Below are 15,028 nucleotides of genomic sequence, written 5' to 3' on the forward strand. Positions count from 1 at the left end.
TTTGGAGCCATTAGCTTTATTTTTTTTTTCTTGCAAAGTGAGAGAAATGTGCAAATGGTTTTCATAGCTGAATCCAACTCCTACCTCTCTCCCCCTCCAATTTAAATATGCCGTTTAAAATTTGTGAAGGCAGCTGTGAATCATTAATTCATGGTTGCAACTTATCACACTAGCTTGCAAATGTGGCGATAATAGTTATAGCTGTTATTATTATCATAGCATCTCTAAAAATTTCAAGCTGCTCTCATGAGACTGGAAATGGGGAGAAATATTATTTTTATTATCATTGTTAGGTGATACTGTCAGAAATATCATTTTTATTATCATTATCATTTTATTGTCTTCCTTTCAAAGCATTTTTAACCTGCTCCTGAACCAAAAAAGAGGCTCCTAGAGTAGTTTATCAAAACCAGTACCTGCATACTAAATTTCTAATCTGAAAGACACAACACAAGAGGAAAAAGAATGAGAAAGAGGAGGAAAAATAGTCAAACATTGGTTCTTAGCTTCCAGTGACAGCACACAGTAATTCAGCAGGTTATGTAGCTGGAGCTGTTGGTAGTCAAAGCACACTGGACTGCAGCTGTAGCTAACTTCATTTCTTGCTTGGCTTATTATTTTTAATTTCCTCTGTCTGAGACAGATTTGGGCAACTATAGCAGGTCCAGAGGCCAACATTATGCCCTGAGACTCTCCAGTGGCTATCACACTGCCAAAGATGTCAACAAACATTCCCTTAAAATGGAAGTGATTCGAAGTTTTCCACTGGTTTGGGGGAAAACAACATTTTAAAAATGTTAAATAGGTGTACCTGCAGCCTCACCCAAAGTGAATTGCTGCAAGAGCTCAGCAGAACTTGTTACCTTTTTTGTTACTAGAACTCTCAGTGTTCCCTACCCAATGTGAAATTCTGAGAATCCAAAACAAATCCAAAACCACTCCTGGCTGGTATTCTAATTCAGCATAGTTAAATATTTGTTGTTGTGGCGTGCCTTAAAATATGGTTAACTAGCCTCACCCAACTTCCTCCTCCTCCTATGCTCTTATTGCCGGCAGAATGGACTTCTCCCTGTTGGTGGGGAGTTCCAATCATGACAATTGTGGCACAGTTGTGACTAAATAGTGATTGTAAATATGACATAGTTAAGGATGAGTGAGAATATGGCCAATGGCAAACCCCCTCTGAAGAAACTTGCCAAGAAAACCTCAGATAGGGTTTTTAGGGTCACCATAAGGTGGAGACAACTTAAAGGCACACAACAGCAACAGCAACGGAATCTAAGTAACTTTCCCATGCTCACAATAGCTACTTAGTTCTGAATGTGACTTTATTGTTTCAGTTGTAACTCCCCTCCCCAAGCTACTTTTTCAGGCATCATCTGCAGGCAAAAAAGTAGGACCATTTTGCTAGTGATCAGAGCTCAGATAAATGATGTTTCCATCAGGTTTGAGGGTGATGGGCCAGGAGAGGTTTATTAGTTAAGTATTCTTAACTAAGGGGCTGATGTAGAGTACTAGGTATCATTTCCATGTCCAGAGGAGGACAACCAAAATGGTAAAAGGTCTGGAAAGCATGCCCTATGAGGAGCAGCTTAGGGAGCTGGGCATGTTTAGCTTGGAGAAGAGGAGGTTAAGGGTTGATATTATAGTCATGTTTAAATATTTGAAGGTATATCATATTAAAGATGGAGCAAGCTTCTTTTCTGCTGCTCCAGAGTAGTGAATTCAAACTATAGGAAAAGAGATACCACCTCAATATTAGGAAGAACTTCCAGACGGTAAGAGCTATTTGACAGTGGAAGGCACTGCCTCTGAGAGTGGTGGGGTCTCCTTCTTTGGTGGTTTTCAAACAGAGGCTGGATGGTGATCAGTCGAGGTTGCTTTGATTGTGTCTTCTTGCATAGTAGAAGGAGGCTGAACTGGATAGCTCTTGTGGTTTCTTTCAATTCTATGATTCTTTGCCCTCCCAAACTGTATCACTCCTGTTAAGTTGAAGGCTTTCATGACCAACATCCATAGTTTTTTGTGGCCATGTTCTAGAAGAGTTTCTTCCTGCCGTTTTGCCAGCATCTGTGACTGGCATCTTCAGATATTATATTACAATGTGTATATTACAATAATAATGTATTAAATGTTGATGAAAGCTGACAAGTGGTTGGGAAAAAAATGATGGAAAATGTGGAGATGGAGAAACTGCCACATCTGATAAGAGACAAATCCATGAATGGTGTTTTTAAAGAATGGAAATTATTCATAGAATACATATGTCAGAGAGAGCGGGATATTATTATTATTATTATTATTGTCTCTGCACAAAAAAGGCTGATTCCTACACAGAAAATGCTGTTTTCTGTGCAAAACTCAGAAGGAACAACAGGGAGAAACTAACAATGCAGTTAACTATATCACAACCATGTCCCAAAGGAATTAAACCACAACTCTTAACATATTTACAATGATCACATATTTATATGTAGTAACCACATTGCAGTAATACTACAAAATACAGAATACATATTCCACACATTGTGGGGTGTGTGATTTGTGTTTTCTGTAGAAAACAACCACATCCAAATGTTGAGCAGAATAAATCCCAAATGACAAATAGGCTTAGAAAATTATGTGGTTTCTGAAGACTTTCTCACGGGACTTTTTCACATGGGGAAAATTGGAAGGTTAACCCAGGGTCAATCTGGAGTTACCCATGGTATTTCACATAATTTTGCAAAAGAATATCAAACAACACCGAATGCAATTGGAAGGCAATCCAAATACAATCCTGGGTCATCTCAGAAATAGCTGCATTCGGAAAACTATCAAATTTATAAATCCTTTTCTGCAGTGAATTCAAAGTCAGTTCAAATTTGTGTTAGTATGAAATGCATCTCTACTTCGGCCATGGGATTCCTCCCATTAGAAACAGACTACATTTCCTATGATATTTTGTTGTTGTGATTTTCCTTCCTGTACTCTCTGTCTGCTGAGAACAAAGCAGCTGTTTTGGAGGAAAGATCAAAGGGGGGGAGTAAAGGCAAACCCCCTGAAGAACACCCCCATGATAAGGTCTGGCATAAGTCTGAAACGACTTGAAGGCACACAGCAACAATATAAAAACTCAGTATAATGCTCTGACAGGAAATGTTTCCAAACAAGAGGAGGAAGAAGGGAGGAGGTGGTTGGTCTTTTTGGCTGGCTTCCAGATGCAATCCTGCCTCCCTGCGCAGATGCAAATACGCTAATTCACAAGAAGAAGCCAATGGGTACATACTCATGCGGTGAATGCGTTCATATTCATACTGCTTTCTTTTTGGGATGGACACTGTGTTCTCTTTGCAAATTGGCCCCGCTTTCTTCTTCTTTTGGGATAGTGATACATTCCTCCTGTGTGAAAAAAATCCACAGTGAGATTAAATTGCTAAAATTACTCTTCTTTTAATTCCCCTTGGAGAAGAAATATCAGAAAAACTTATATCTCTATTTACAGCAAAATTTAATCCTTACGCTAGGACCCCAGTCATGAAATTATGCTTCTATGCTGATTGATGGAACAAACAAGAATTGTCACTTCTCCTGGTAATATGGCCCCACTAGTATTTGTGTTGGTGTGTGCCTTCAAGTCATTTCCAAGTTATGGTGATTTATGGCACCCCTGTTGTGGGGTTTTCTTGATAATTTGTTTAGAAAGGGTTTCCCTTTGTCTCCTGAGAATGAGAGTCTGTCTGAGTGATCTTAGGCTTGCCTAAGGTCACCTAGAGAGTAGGCCAAGCAGTGATTCGAACCGTGATCTTCAGAGTTGTAGTCCAACACTCAAACCACTATATCACACTGCTTTTCTCCCTCCAGTATAGAAGGCAAGAAAGGGATTGTTTCTACATTCTCTTTCTCCCAAGGAGTGGGGATCTGGAAACTACTTGGATGCCTTGAGGATGAGCGAAAGAGTGCAAGCATAGGATGGTTCAAGGAAATAAAGTGAATAATCTCCCGCGTTCAGCAAAACATCCCGTCTATTGTACCTGCTCATTCATTGGAGAGTTTAAACCTTTAATACAATCATTCTTAAAAGTGGAAGGAAAGATGGGGAGAAGCCAGGCAGCAGGGGGTTGTTGATGGGGAGGGAGGGAAGGGAACCCTTCATTGAAATGCAGATGGTGGCTTTTCACTTGGGACCAAGTGGAAAGTTTTTTCTATTAAAATGCTAATGAAAGAAGAAACTGCAACTCTTAAGATTTCTCCCTGAAAGGGAGACAATCCCTCATCAGGCTTTGGTATCAGATAGGCCCTCCTAAATATGATGGTTTTTCTCTTGATTTCTTTCAAGACAGTGAAGAAAGGTGGTTGCGGTGGGGGGACTGACTGAGTATTTATTTCTATTTATTTATAATAGATTTTCTGTCTAGCTTTTCTCTGTCCTCTCAATATGTCTACAAGGCACAGCATAGTTTCTTAGTTAAAGAAAATGAGATATATATATTTTTTGTATGTATGAGTCAGGACTAAATTGGGACTAGGCTAAATCATGCTTCAGTTCATACAGACATTGCATAGGGATAGGAATATCTATAACACTTTTAATGTCAGAAAATGAACCTCAAATATGTACAGCTGCAAGAAACATCCACCAGTAAGGTAACAGACTCCTCAAAGCTCATGGTGACTTTCAACAGATAAGTAAAAGCATGGGCAACCTGTAGCAGAAGAAATCTGCTGCTTATTGCAATGGCAAAGAGGACAGCTCTTTAAAGGAATAATGAAAAGTCAGTCAGAGCAGAGCATCTTGTGAAATCGTACACAAAGCCTGCATCTGCACTGCAGAAACAATCCAGTTTGACATCCCTTTAACTGCCATGCCCCCATCCTATAGAATCCTGGGATTTGTAGTTTGCTGTGGCCCCAGAGCTCTCTGAGAGCAAAAGCTAAGCAGCCCACAAAACTACAGACTCCAGAATTCTACAGCATTCAGCCATGGCAGTTAAAGTGGTGTCAAAGTGCATGAATTCTGCAGTATAGATGCAGCCCTTGAGTCCATCTGAAGATGGAGGACAATCAAGGTAATTGAGGAAGGTTCTCCTTATTGAGGTTTCTGGACACATGTTTCTCTCTTGAATCTTTAAATATTCGTTCCATCCTTAGTCCTTAGTGTCCTTGTGCTGCAACTAAAACATCTTTTTGAAAAAAGGTACTTAGTTGGCAGAAGCCTCTGTTCGGCCATCATAATAACCAAGAGGACTCAAGCACAAGGCATTATATATTGGGAATGGAAAGAAATCTCACTAAATTACTCATTCTGAATGAGAAAGGCCGTCTTGACGTGTCAAGACAGCCTGTCCAGCGTATGTTAACCTTTTGGGATTTCTTCCTTCCTTCATCAGAATCACCCTTTGCTCCCCATCAAGGTTTGCACAGTTTTTCCAAAATGACTCTATGCAAAACCAGTGCCTTCCCTCTTTGTGAAGCAAAATGCACAGAAACACACAGACACACGTATCAGGCACAGAAGGATTGGCTGAGTGATCGAAAAGAGGCAAAGAAGCCATCTGATGTCTGATTTGTAAAATATACATGGTACAAGATAGCAGCTATTGTAGTTTAACTACACAATTTGTGCAATTTATGTAATTCCCTCCCTGCAAAAAAAAAAAAAAAAAAAATTGTTGCAAATGTGAAAACCCTCTGGAGATCAGCACAGAATATTGTGCTGTCATGAAGATGAGGAGAACAATGGGACACCATTTTATTGCTCTCCCATTGAGAATGAGCTAAACAAAGTTTTCTAGCTTAATACAGTTTCCAGGGCTGGTCTAGCTCTCATACTGAAACCATACTTTTCTAGCAAAATAGACAGACAGACAGACACACATTGTACTTGAAACTTTGGGATTCCCTCATGCCTCCTACAACCATCTTAGGCGTGAACAGTCTGGTGGTTGCATTAGAAATCCACAGTCACAGAAAGAGCTTATTTTTAGGATTAGGAATTAGCTTGTAACATTCCTTCAAAGAACAGATGTGTCTTCATATCTATGGTTCTAAGTGAAGGGTGGACATCTGTGGTGGGTACAAAGACCTATTTTATCCCCTTTAGACCTTCTGGGAGCCACATGGACTGCCAAAGAGGTAAAAAAAGAAATAACAACAACAACAACAACAACAACATTTATTTATTTATACCCCACTCTTCAGCCAGAGGCTATCCACTTCCAAGTTTGAAAACTGGTTATTTTTATAATTTTAAACCGCACGAGGCAGAGCAAACCCAGCCTGAATTCTTCGAATAAGCTAGAATTGCTAACCTGAGTATCTCTTACTTTGGGGATATAATGAGATGACCATGAAATGCAAAAGGGAATAATGTTTGACAAAGTGAGTCTGCAAGACCTGTTGACGACTGGGATGTTGAAAGTCTCTCATTCGTAACATCATTGTAAGTTGAAACTGATTTGATGGCAGATAAGAACAACAGACAACAGCATACAGCCCTCTAGATGCTATTGGATAACTCCCATCTATCCTAGCCATCATAGCTGGCAATGAGGGAGTTGCAGTCCAACATCTGAAGTGCCTCATAGGGCCCAAACAGACAGGCCAAAATAAAGCTGTTTCAGGTCACTTTGGAGGTATGCTGTTTAAATGATGTATGTGTTCTAAGAGGCTGGAAACTGTGCCAAAGCCACAATCTAGTCCCAAGGACTGGAGTGCAGCTTTGGTGCAGAATCTGGCCTCTTAGGATGCATGCATCATTGAAACAGCATACCTCCAAAGTGACCCGAAGCAGCTTTATTTTGTCCTGTTTGGCCCAAAGTTCAACATCTGTAGCACCACCTGGTTACCATTCTTGTTTTATGCCAAGCCTGTTGTGCCTCAAATGTGTTCTGGAAATATTCCACAAGAGTAATTCTAGAAGTAACAAACAACTCCAACTCATGTCCTCACTATCATTGCATCCAGTCCCTGTGGTCTTTCCTGACCTTTTGCAGTTCTTTCAGGCACTTCCTCTAATTCCATTCAAGCTGTGTCCTTTTCCCTTTTGTCTTTCAGGTTCTAACCCTTTTTGATCTAAGTCCAGATCAAGGACCTATGTCAGGAGGCACACAAGTCACAATCCGGGGCAAAAACCTGAATGCCGGCAGCAACGTCTCGGTGATGTTTGGACAGCAACCCTGTGTTTTCCACTGGTACATCCTCATGATGTTAGATTCCAAGGGGGCAGGGGATGCCATTGCATATTTCAATTTAAAAAATTATGGATTTATGAAAATAGTGGCATAAAGAATCATAACCATTCTTTAGGCTTGGCATCTTAAGACATGATCCCTGAGTTCATACAGGTCATACATCTCCAGCATCTTCTTAGGCTAAAGGTGAAAGTGGCATGCAGCCAATCTGTGAACAAAACAATAGTGTGCCAACAGAATTCCAGCCAATGCTTCAGCACTTCAGCAGAAACTAAGAAGTTTCTCACATGGGACAAATCCCATGCAGAATTAAACTGAAAACAACCCACATTTGCAGGTTGTTTTTCAGATGACGTTCAGGATTAACCCAAACAGAAGGTTGAAAACCCCCCGCATTTGCAGAATTTTTTCAGACAACGTTTGCATGAAAGAGAAATAATGCAAAAATAACTCAAACGCAAAGCCATCAAAACCATCTCCTTTTTACTTTTGGTAAATTCCAAAAGTATAAAGGAGCTTTCCATTCGGATTATTTTTGCATTACTTCTCTTTCACACCAATGCATCTGACAAATAACACCTGGATTTTAAAATCCCATTTCTGCACAGGATTTTACCAATTTGCCCACTGTGTGATAAACTCCTAAGTCCCTTAATGTTGATATAATTGTATCACTTGGCTCATTCCCAATAACTGCACATTAAGATACAAAGAGATCTTGTAGCACCTTTGAGGCTAACTGGATGAAATATGTTGTAGACTTCTTCTGGGTGAGGTGATGAGGTGACCAAGGCAGACGTCTTTCTCCCGTCAACGACCATTGTTAAATCTGAACTTGTCACCTCATCACCAGACCCATATTTTTTTCATTTCTATGGTTATTCATACAGCCTAATTATAAAGATTTATTCTGGGCACCAGTTCACTCCATGCATCTGAGAAAGTAGACCAAGTCCATGAAAGCTTATGCTACAACTTCTTTCACACAGTTATTCTCAACGGTGCTGCAAGATCCCTTTGCATACTGATATTCAAGATTAACACATCTATGTCTCTGAATTCTGCACATTCAGATGTTTAACATGATATTTTGAATGTTGGGATAAGGACTTCTACGTGTAAATTTTAAAATTCTACCAGGCCCACTTTAGTTGTTTCCATCGCTTGAAACACCATCTAAAAATGTAGCAGAAGACTTTGGGTGTATCCGTAGTGCAAAATTATAGCACTTTGATTCCACTTTAACTGCTATAGCTCAATCCGATGGAATCCTACGATCTGCAGTTTGTTGCAGTACTTGCATTCTCTAAATTGCACTCCTCTGAACTACAGCACTAGAATTCACTAGTACAGTAGAGGCAATTCTAAGCACCTCACCAACTACAAACCCCAGGATTCCCTAGGATGGAACTGTGGTAGTTAAAGTGGTATCAAAGTTCTATAAGTGCATAATGTGGATGTAACCATTGTCTCAGCCTGTCAACCTTGACTCATTTAATCTCACTTCATTTCCCTGCCAGGAGAAATGCTGACTCCATAGTCTGCAATACCACAGCTTTCACCAATGGGCTGGAGAAGAATGTGGTGGATGTGTCTGTGAAAGTGGATAAAGCTACCTTACAAATGGAACTGGAGAAGCCTAAATCGCACAAGGAACTGAAGTTTAAGTATGTGGAGGATCCGACCATTTTGAGGATTGATCCAGAATGGAGCATTGTGAGGTAATGATATTATTAGGAAGGGCATATTTCTCATGGACTAGTGATGGAGAATGTTTGTCATTTTTTACAGGTTGATGTAGAACCTTGGTGGATGTATATTAGGGTAATGCCAGTTTTGTTGATTAATGTTTTATTCTCTGTGGTCACGAACAGCAAGATCAGCATTCTTACAGGCCTCTTGAGCAGGATCACAGCTATCATTGCCTGGCAGGAGCATTGCCACCAACCAATAGTGATCTCCTCCTTTGACCTGTCTTTTCTACAGTTCCTGGGGTTTGTAAGGACAGTTGGAATGGCCTAGGAACACCTTCACAATCCATTGGTGGCAGAGGGATGGAGCTATGCCCCTGAGCGCCCCCCCCCGCCCCGCTGCCATTGCACACCTGGGCAAGGAACATTGTGCAAGTTGGTACAAGGTACCTCCTTCTACAGTGTCTCCCAAAATACATACATAGGCATAACCTGAGGTGGTTGCTAATGCTGTTGTTGTGTACCTTGAAGTAGTTTCCAACTTATGGCAACCATAAGGTGACCCTTTCATGGGATTTTCTTGGCAAGATTTGTTCAGAGGAGGGTTGTCTTTGCCTTCCTCTGAGGTTGAGAGGGTGTAACTTGCCCAAGGTTTCCATGCCTGAACTGGGAGTCAAACTCTGGTCTCCTGAGCTGTAATCCAGCACTAAAACTACAACACCACACATGACTTACAACTGTATATGCCACCAAAGGGATTCCAGCCTATTTTTGTATCCTTGTATGTTTTTCCTGAGAGCCAGTGTGGCATAGTGGCTTGAGTGATGGATTAAAACTCTGGAGATCAGGGTTCAAATCCTGACTATCCATGTAAACCCACCGGGTCATCTTGGGCAAGTCACACTCTCTCAGTCTCAAAAGGAGGCAAAGTGAAACCCCCTCTGAACAAATCTGGCCAAGAAATCCTGATGATAAGTTCACATTAGGGTTGCCATAAGTCAAAAATGGCTTAACAACAACAACATGGTTTCCCTCGAAGTAATTCACAGCCCTAGCAATGTATTTGTCCTCTTCTTAACAGGTTTGGGTCTGCTCTTCCCAAATTGAGCTTTCTGATTGTCAGGAGGCAAGACTACATTCTGTCTGTCTCACCGTGCAAAGAATTGATTTGGCATTTAATTATTTTTTTAAATACTGCAATGCCAAAAGTTATATATTGGCTGTTGATGCAGAGAGATGATGGGTCCAATTGACACTCAGATACCAGGCAGTGTTTACAATCCCTTGAGTGCAGAAAAAGCTGCAGGATATGTAAATTGTGCCAAGCCTGGCCCAGTGAAGAGAGAAATTGGTCATTAGATGTTCATGTATTCCTTTTAAGAGACTTTTAAAATGAGAAGTACAGCTCTTCTCTCCCTTTCTTTCCTCATTGGCTCAGAGCTGCACTGTGAAACTTAAATAATTAGAAGGCCTGGAGGGCTAAAACAGGGCTTGCCAATTCTCCCATTGCTGCCCTCCACTCCTCCAATCATCTTTCTGGAGGTACTTTTTGCAAATCAATTAGTCACTTGAATTATTGCCAAGAATTTAAAAGGTTAAGATTAATTAAACAACAGTACATTTGGGATCAGAAGATGAAAAGACTGGACTTCCCATTTCAGAGGGTGAAGAAGGAAAAGGAAACAACTTCATTTACTCCACCATCTCTACAGGTTGTACTCCACTCTTGGGCGCTGCCTCTACCTACTTTTGATGAATATGCACATAGGTTACACATACACAAAGAATTCATGTATGCTCATGGTGACAGCATTTTTGTCTCGTGGCAACTGATAGATTTTGCATTGATCTCCAGTCTCCTGAAAGTTTTAACCCTTGATGCCATGTAATTGTGGAGGAAAAATGCATGCTTTTGAGGATGCCTTCCAGTTTATGCTGTTTTCAATGTGAAACCCATAGTATAGTGCAGCTTTGAGTGTCACATGGTTGTGCAAAACATACCACATGCGTCTTATGTATATGCCAGTGATGTAGATACAAGTTGATCGTCTTGAACCTAAGTCAAACTCAAATTGCTTCAAAGATGTGACTTGGACTCGACTTGCAATAAATGATGCACTGACTTGACTTGACTCATGGCTTGTATATTGTTAGTGGCAGACTTACTGGCATCATTCATTTCAAGCATCAGGCAAGGCCTGTCCCGAAGACTAAGGGGTGCGTTTCTCAGAGGGGAATAGCAAATGCGTTGGGCTTGAGGTGGAAGGATGCTCCTAAAATCTTTGAAAAGTCTTAGAAGCCTCCTCTGATGCGCAGAAAGGACAGGCTGCTTAGTAAACATCAAGCCCATTTCTTAATACACTTGATCTTCCCCTCTGAAAAATTCACCCTACATTTTTTTTTCCTGTTAAAAGTTGGCTCCCAGACTTGAGACTCAACTTAAAAATACCTTGCAAGGATTTGAGACTTGACTTGAGAATCGAAAATAGAGACTTGAGACTTGATTTGAGAACTGGAGTAAACTATTTAAATACATTACTGGCCTATGCACACATGTGCACCATAGGATTTGAAAATCTATGGAAATATATTCTTCGCCATAAATCAAATTGATCCACAGTTACTGAAAGGCGCTTGGGACTACTGAACTGAACACTAAACCCAGGAGCTTATACAAACTATGGGGAGGAGGGATTTCAAGTTCTTTGTACATTTCTCTCCTGACTTTGAGGTTACCAGCCTTAATTCTGAGTAAATACCTACAGGATGTTGAAAGAACCCCCACCATCACCACTGATATTGCTTTTCTTTTAACTGTTCATCAGTGGAAATACACCCATTGCAGTATGGGGCACTAACCTGGACCTGATCCAGAATCCTCAGATCCGATCGAAGTACGGTGGGAAAGAACATATCAATGTGAGTATGAGAGATGTGATCTGCCTGAAAAAAGAGAAAGGATGGGTTCAAATTGGCCCAGTGGAGGGCTTTGGTGAAGTGGTGTGATGTATTGTAATGCTGCAGTAGTTTAATTCTATGTTAATACTCACTTTTTGTATGTTTTTAATTGTATTGCTCTTTTAAGATGTGAGCCACTTTGAGTCACAATTTCAGGGGGGAAATGGGGTATAAACATAAATATAACAACAGCAACAACAAAATGTTCATACCAATATAGCAGGCCCCTTGGTATCCACTGGGGTTTGGTTCCAGCCTCTTCCCATCCCCTCATGGATACCAAATCTGTGGATGCTCAAGTTCCATTATATACAAGGGCATAGTAACATGTGTGTCCCTTACATCAAATGGCAAAATCAAGGTTTACTTTTGGCATTTTAAAAAGTATATATTTTCAAGCCATGGATGCTTTAATCTGTGGATGCAGAATTCATGGGTCCAAAGGATCGACTGTACTTATAGGAACAACACCCGTGTTCAGTTATTAGTTTACTGATGTGTTGAGGGAGCATAGGGACAAGTATGCATGTCCACTATAAGGAGACAAAAGATACCCACAGGTTTTCTTGTTTTTGACAAAACTGGGTTTTTCAGCACTTTGAAACACCTTCATCTGCTGCATGGGATTTATTTTTTCACATTTTTGGGACTTTAAAAAAAGAATCTATTTGTGGAAAAAAACTCATTTCTGTTTAGAAAATAGTGCATTTTGCAGAAAAATAATTTTGTGCATAAAACAGTGTATTTTGTGCAAAATGCATTGTTTTCTGCACCAAGCTTTCTTTTTTGTTTGCAAAACATGTCCACAAATAAGAAATCATATTAATGTGCAAAGCTCTCATAATGCACCCAGCTTTTGAAATTGATTGGTTTGGGGTCAGAGAATGAAATATATTAGGTATTATTTGTATTCTTTACTCAGCTTGGAACAGTTCCTTTATAAGGGTTCAACTCTGAGTATTCCCCAAGCTCTACAGTTGCTTTTTCAAGCATCCCCTCTGTCTCCTCTATAATTTCACAAGTCGGAGGCCAGCATTGATTTTAGGTAGCTTGTTTTATACTTGCAGGCTCTAGAACCTTGTTTTTAAGGATTCTAAATCATGTGGGGTGCCTACACAAGTAGACAAGGCTCTGCACTGTGAATATTTGCTTCTAGTTTGTAGAAGGCAATGGAAGAAGTGAGGAGCTCATCCCAACTCTCCTTCATCATGTGAGCAATCTGAATACCCTACATTTGGTTTCTGTCCCCAGCTGCATCGGTACTGCAGAAATAATGCTGGTTAACCGCCATAGCTCCATCCTAGAGAATCCTGGGACTTGGAGTTGATTGTGGCATCAGCACTCTATGGCAGAGAAGGCTCACAACCTTGTAAAACTATAAGTCCCAGTATTCCATAGGATGGGGCTACAGCACTTTAAGTGATGCCAAACTGCATTATTTCTACAATGTAGATGCAACCTTTATGTGACCACAGACACCTGAGAGCTCCAGAGGTCCCATGGTTTGGTTGCTTAGATAGATATTGATGACAGTGCATTATAAGTGGTGACTGATGACCATGCGTTACAAGTGGAGACTGGCAAGTGGGGAAAGTTCTAGTGAGACAGTATGGACAGAGCAGAGGCATGGAGGAAATCCTTACATTGGCTAAAGTCCCTATTGGTAGCAAATGGGAGAAGGATGCATACAGAGAATGTTTGATTGAGCAGTATTTTACAACAGAGTCATCACATAAGTAAATCACCTTAATTCAGTGGGTCTACTCTAGTTAGGTCAAGTTGGCCTTCTACTAAAACCTTAACAATGGGATTTGGGGCATAGTGTTTCTCTCTGTGAGTAAAATATTGCCCAGGAATCCTTGCAGAGTATGTTCCTTTGACCTGGACCTGGACCTGGACCTCATAGTAACAGGCATTTTGCTGGCCTATTAGAAGACCCCATTACTGCACTCTTGCTTAAACTCAGTAGTTAAGAAGCAGGCCATTACATGCTGATCTTGTAAGCTATTTCATTCTGCAGCAGGAATTGCCAGTATGCCCAGCTGGCACCTCAGTGAGCCCGGCTTGAGTGGTGTCACTTCTGATTTAGCTCAACAGAATCGGTTCATGGAGTTGGCGTAGAACCTAATGGAGAATGGCTTGGGCTATTTCACTGGTGAGATTGAAGATGCAGGAGGGAGGGAGGAGGTTGGCTCTAGAAGGTCAACTTGTTTCTAGCTTATTAAACATGCCATCTCAGGGAAGGGGTCTCAAGCTTCAGTTCTGTAAAAGCCAATTTTCCCAACCCCAAGCATTGTGCTATTAAACAATTTGTTCTTCTCAAGCTGAAGAGAGGGAGGAGTACTGTCAGTGTTTTGTAAGAGCTTCTGCCGAACAGTAAATTACACTGTTTTTCTTTTATTTGCTTTGAGGTTAACAGAGTTGACATTTCTCTCTATGTCTGGTACCTTGCTGGGGAGTCCCAATTGGAGTTGACCCATTTAATCAATTATTGAATGCTGAATCATCATATAGATTAGTGATTCCCAAACTTTGGTTCTCCAGGTGTTTGGACTTCAACTCCCTGAAGACCTAGCCTGCTTGGCTAGCACTCAGAAATTCTGGAAGCTGATATCCAAAACATCTAGAGGACCAAAGTTTGGGAACACTGATATAGGTGAACCCCATTGATTCAGTGGATCTGCTCTAAAAATGGGATTTAGGTCTATCTTCTTAAACTGGGACCTTTTTAAATGATAATTCCATGAACCCCTCAACCAGTGTGACCAATGGCCACTAGTCCAGATAGTCTACTAGCCCTGATATTTCCTGCAGTTATTTGCATTAACAGGAGTAATCCATCTTTGTATATTGGTGTCAGCAGAGCATGAAATGGAAGGTGCAGTTGCACTTATATCCTGCTGGTAGGCTTCTCATGGACACCTGGTTGACCACTCCTGTAAATGGGATGCTGGGCTAGATAGGGCTTTGGTTTGAGCATGGCTCCTCTTATGATTATTGTGGTGAAAAATGGTGGTGTAGGTTGATGGGAATCCTCCTTCTCCTCTACCTTCTCCTCCTCCACCCCTTTATTTATGCTATCCCTTTCCCCCAAAACTGAGACTCAAGGCAGTATTTATTCATTTCTGATATTTCTGTACTGCCTCCCAGCCCACAAGGTCTCTTGGGGTGATACAGTTGTAGACAAGAACAAATAATTTGGAAAGC

General features: G+C 40.8%; 1 protein-coding gene across 2 annotated transcripts in view; it reads left to right on the top strand.

Moving 5' to 3' along the window:
* Positions 1 to 15,028, top strand: part of PLXNA4 (plexin A4) — a 611,693-nt gene that overhangs the window by 517,404 nt on the left and 79,261 nt on the right. For both annotated transcript variants that reach the window (XM_042470005.1, XM_042470006.1), the window contains exons 15-17: positions 7,036 to 7,172; positions 8,693 to 8,893; positions 11,689 to 11,782. In XM_042470005.1, coding sequence (XP_042325939.1) covers positions 7,036 to 7,172; positions 8,693 to 8,893; positions 11,689 to 11,782 — 432 coding nt within the window. The remainder of the gene's footprint in view (positions 1 to 7,035; positions 7,173 to 8,692; positions 8,894 to 11,688; positions 11,783 to 15,028) is intronic.

This window comes from Sceloporus undulatus, chromosome 5 (genome assembly GCF_019175285.1).
Source record: "Sceloporus undulatus isolate JIND9_A2432 ecotype Alabama chromosome 5, SceUnd_v1.1, whole genome shotgun sequence".
NCBI classification, from domain to species: Eukaryota; Metazoa; Chordata; class Lepidosauria; order Squamata; family Phrynosomatidae; genus Sceloporus; species Sceloporus undulatus.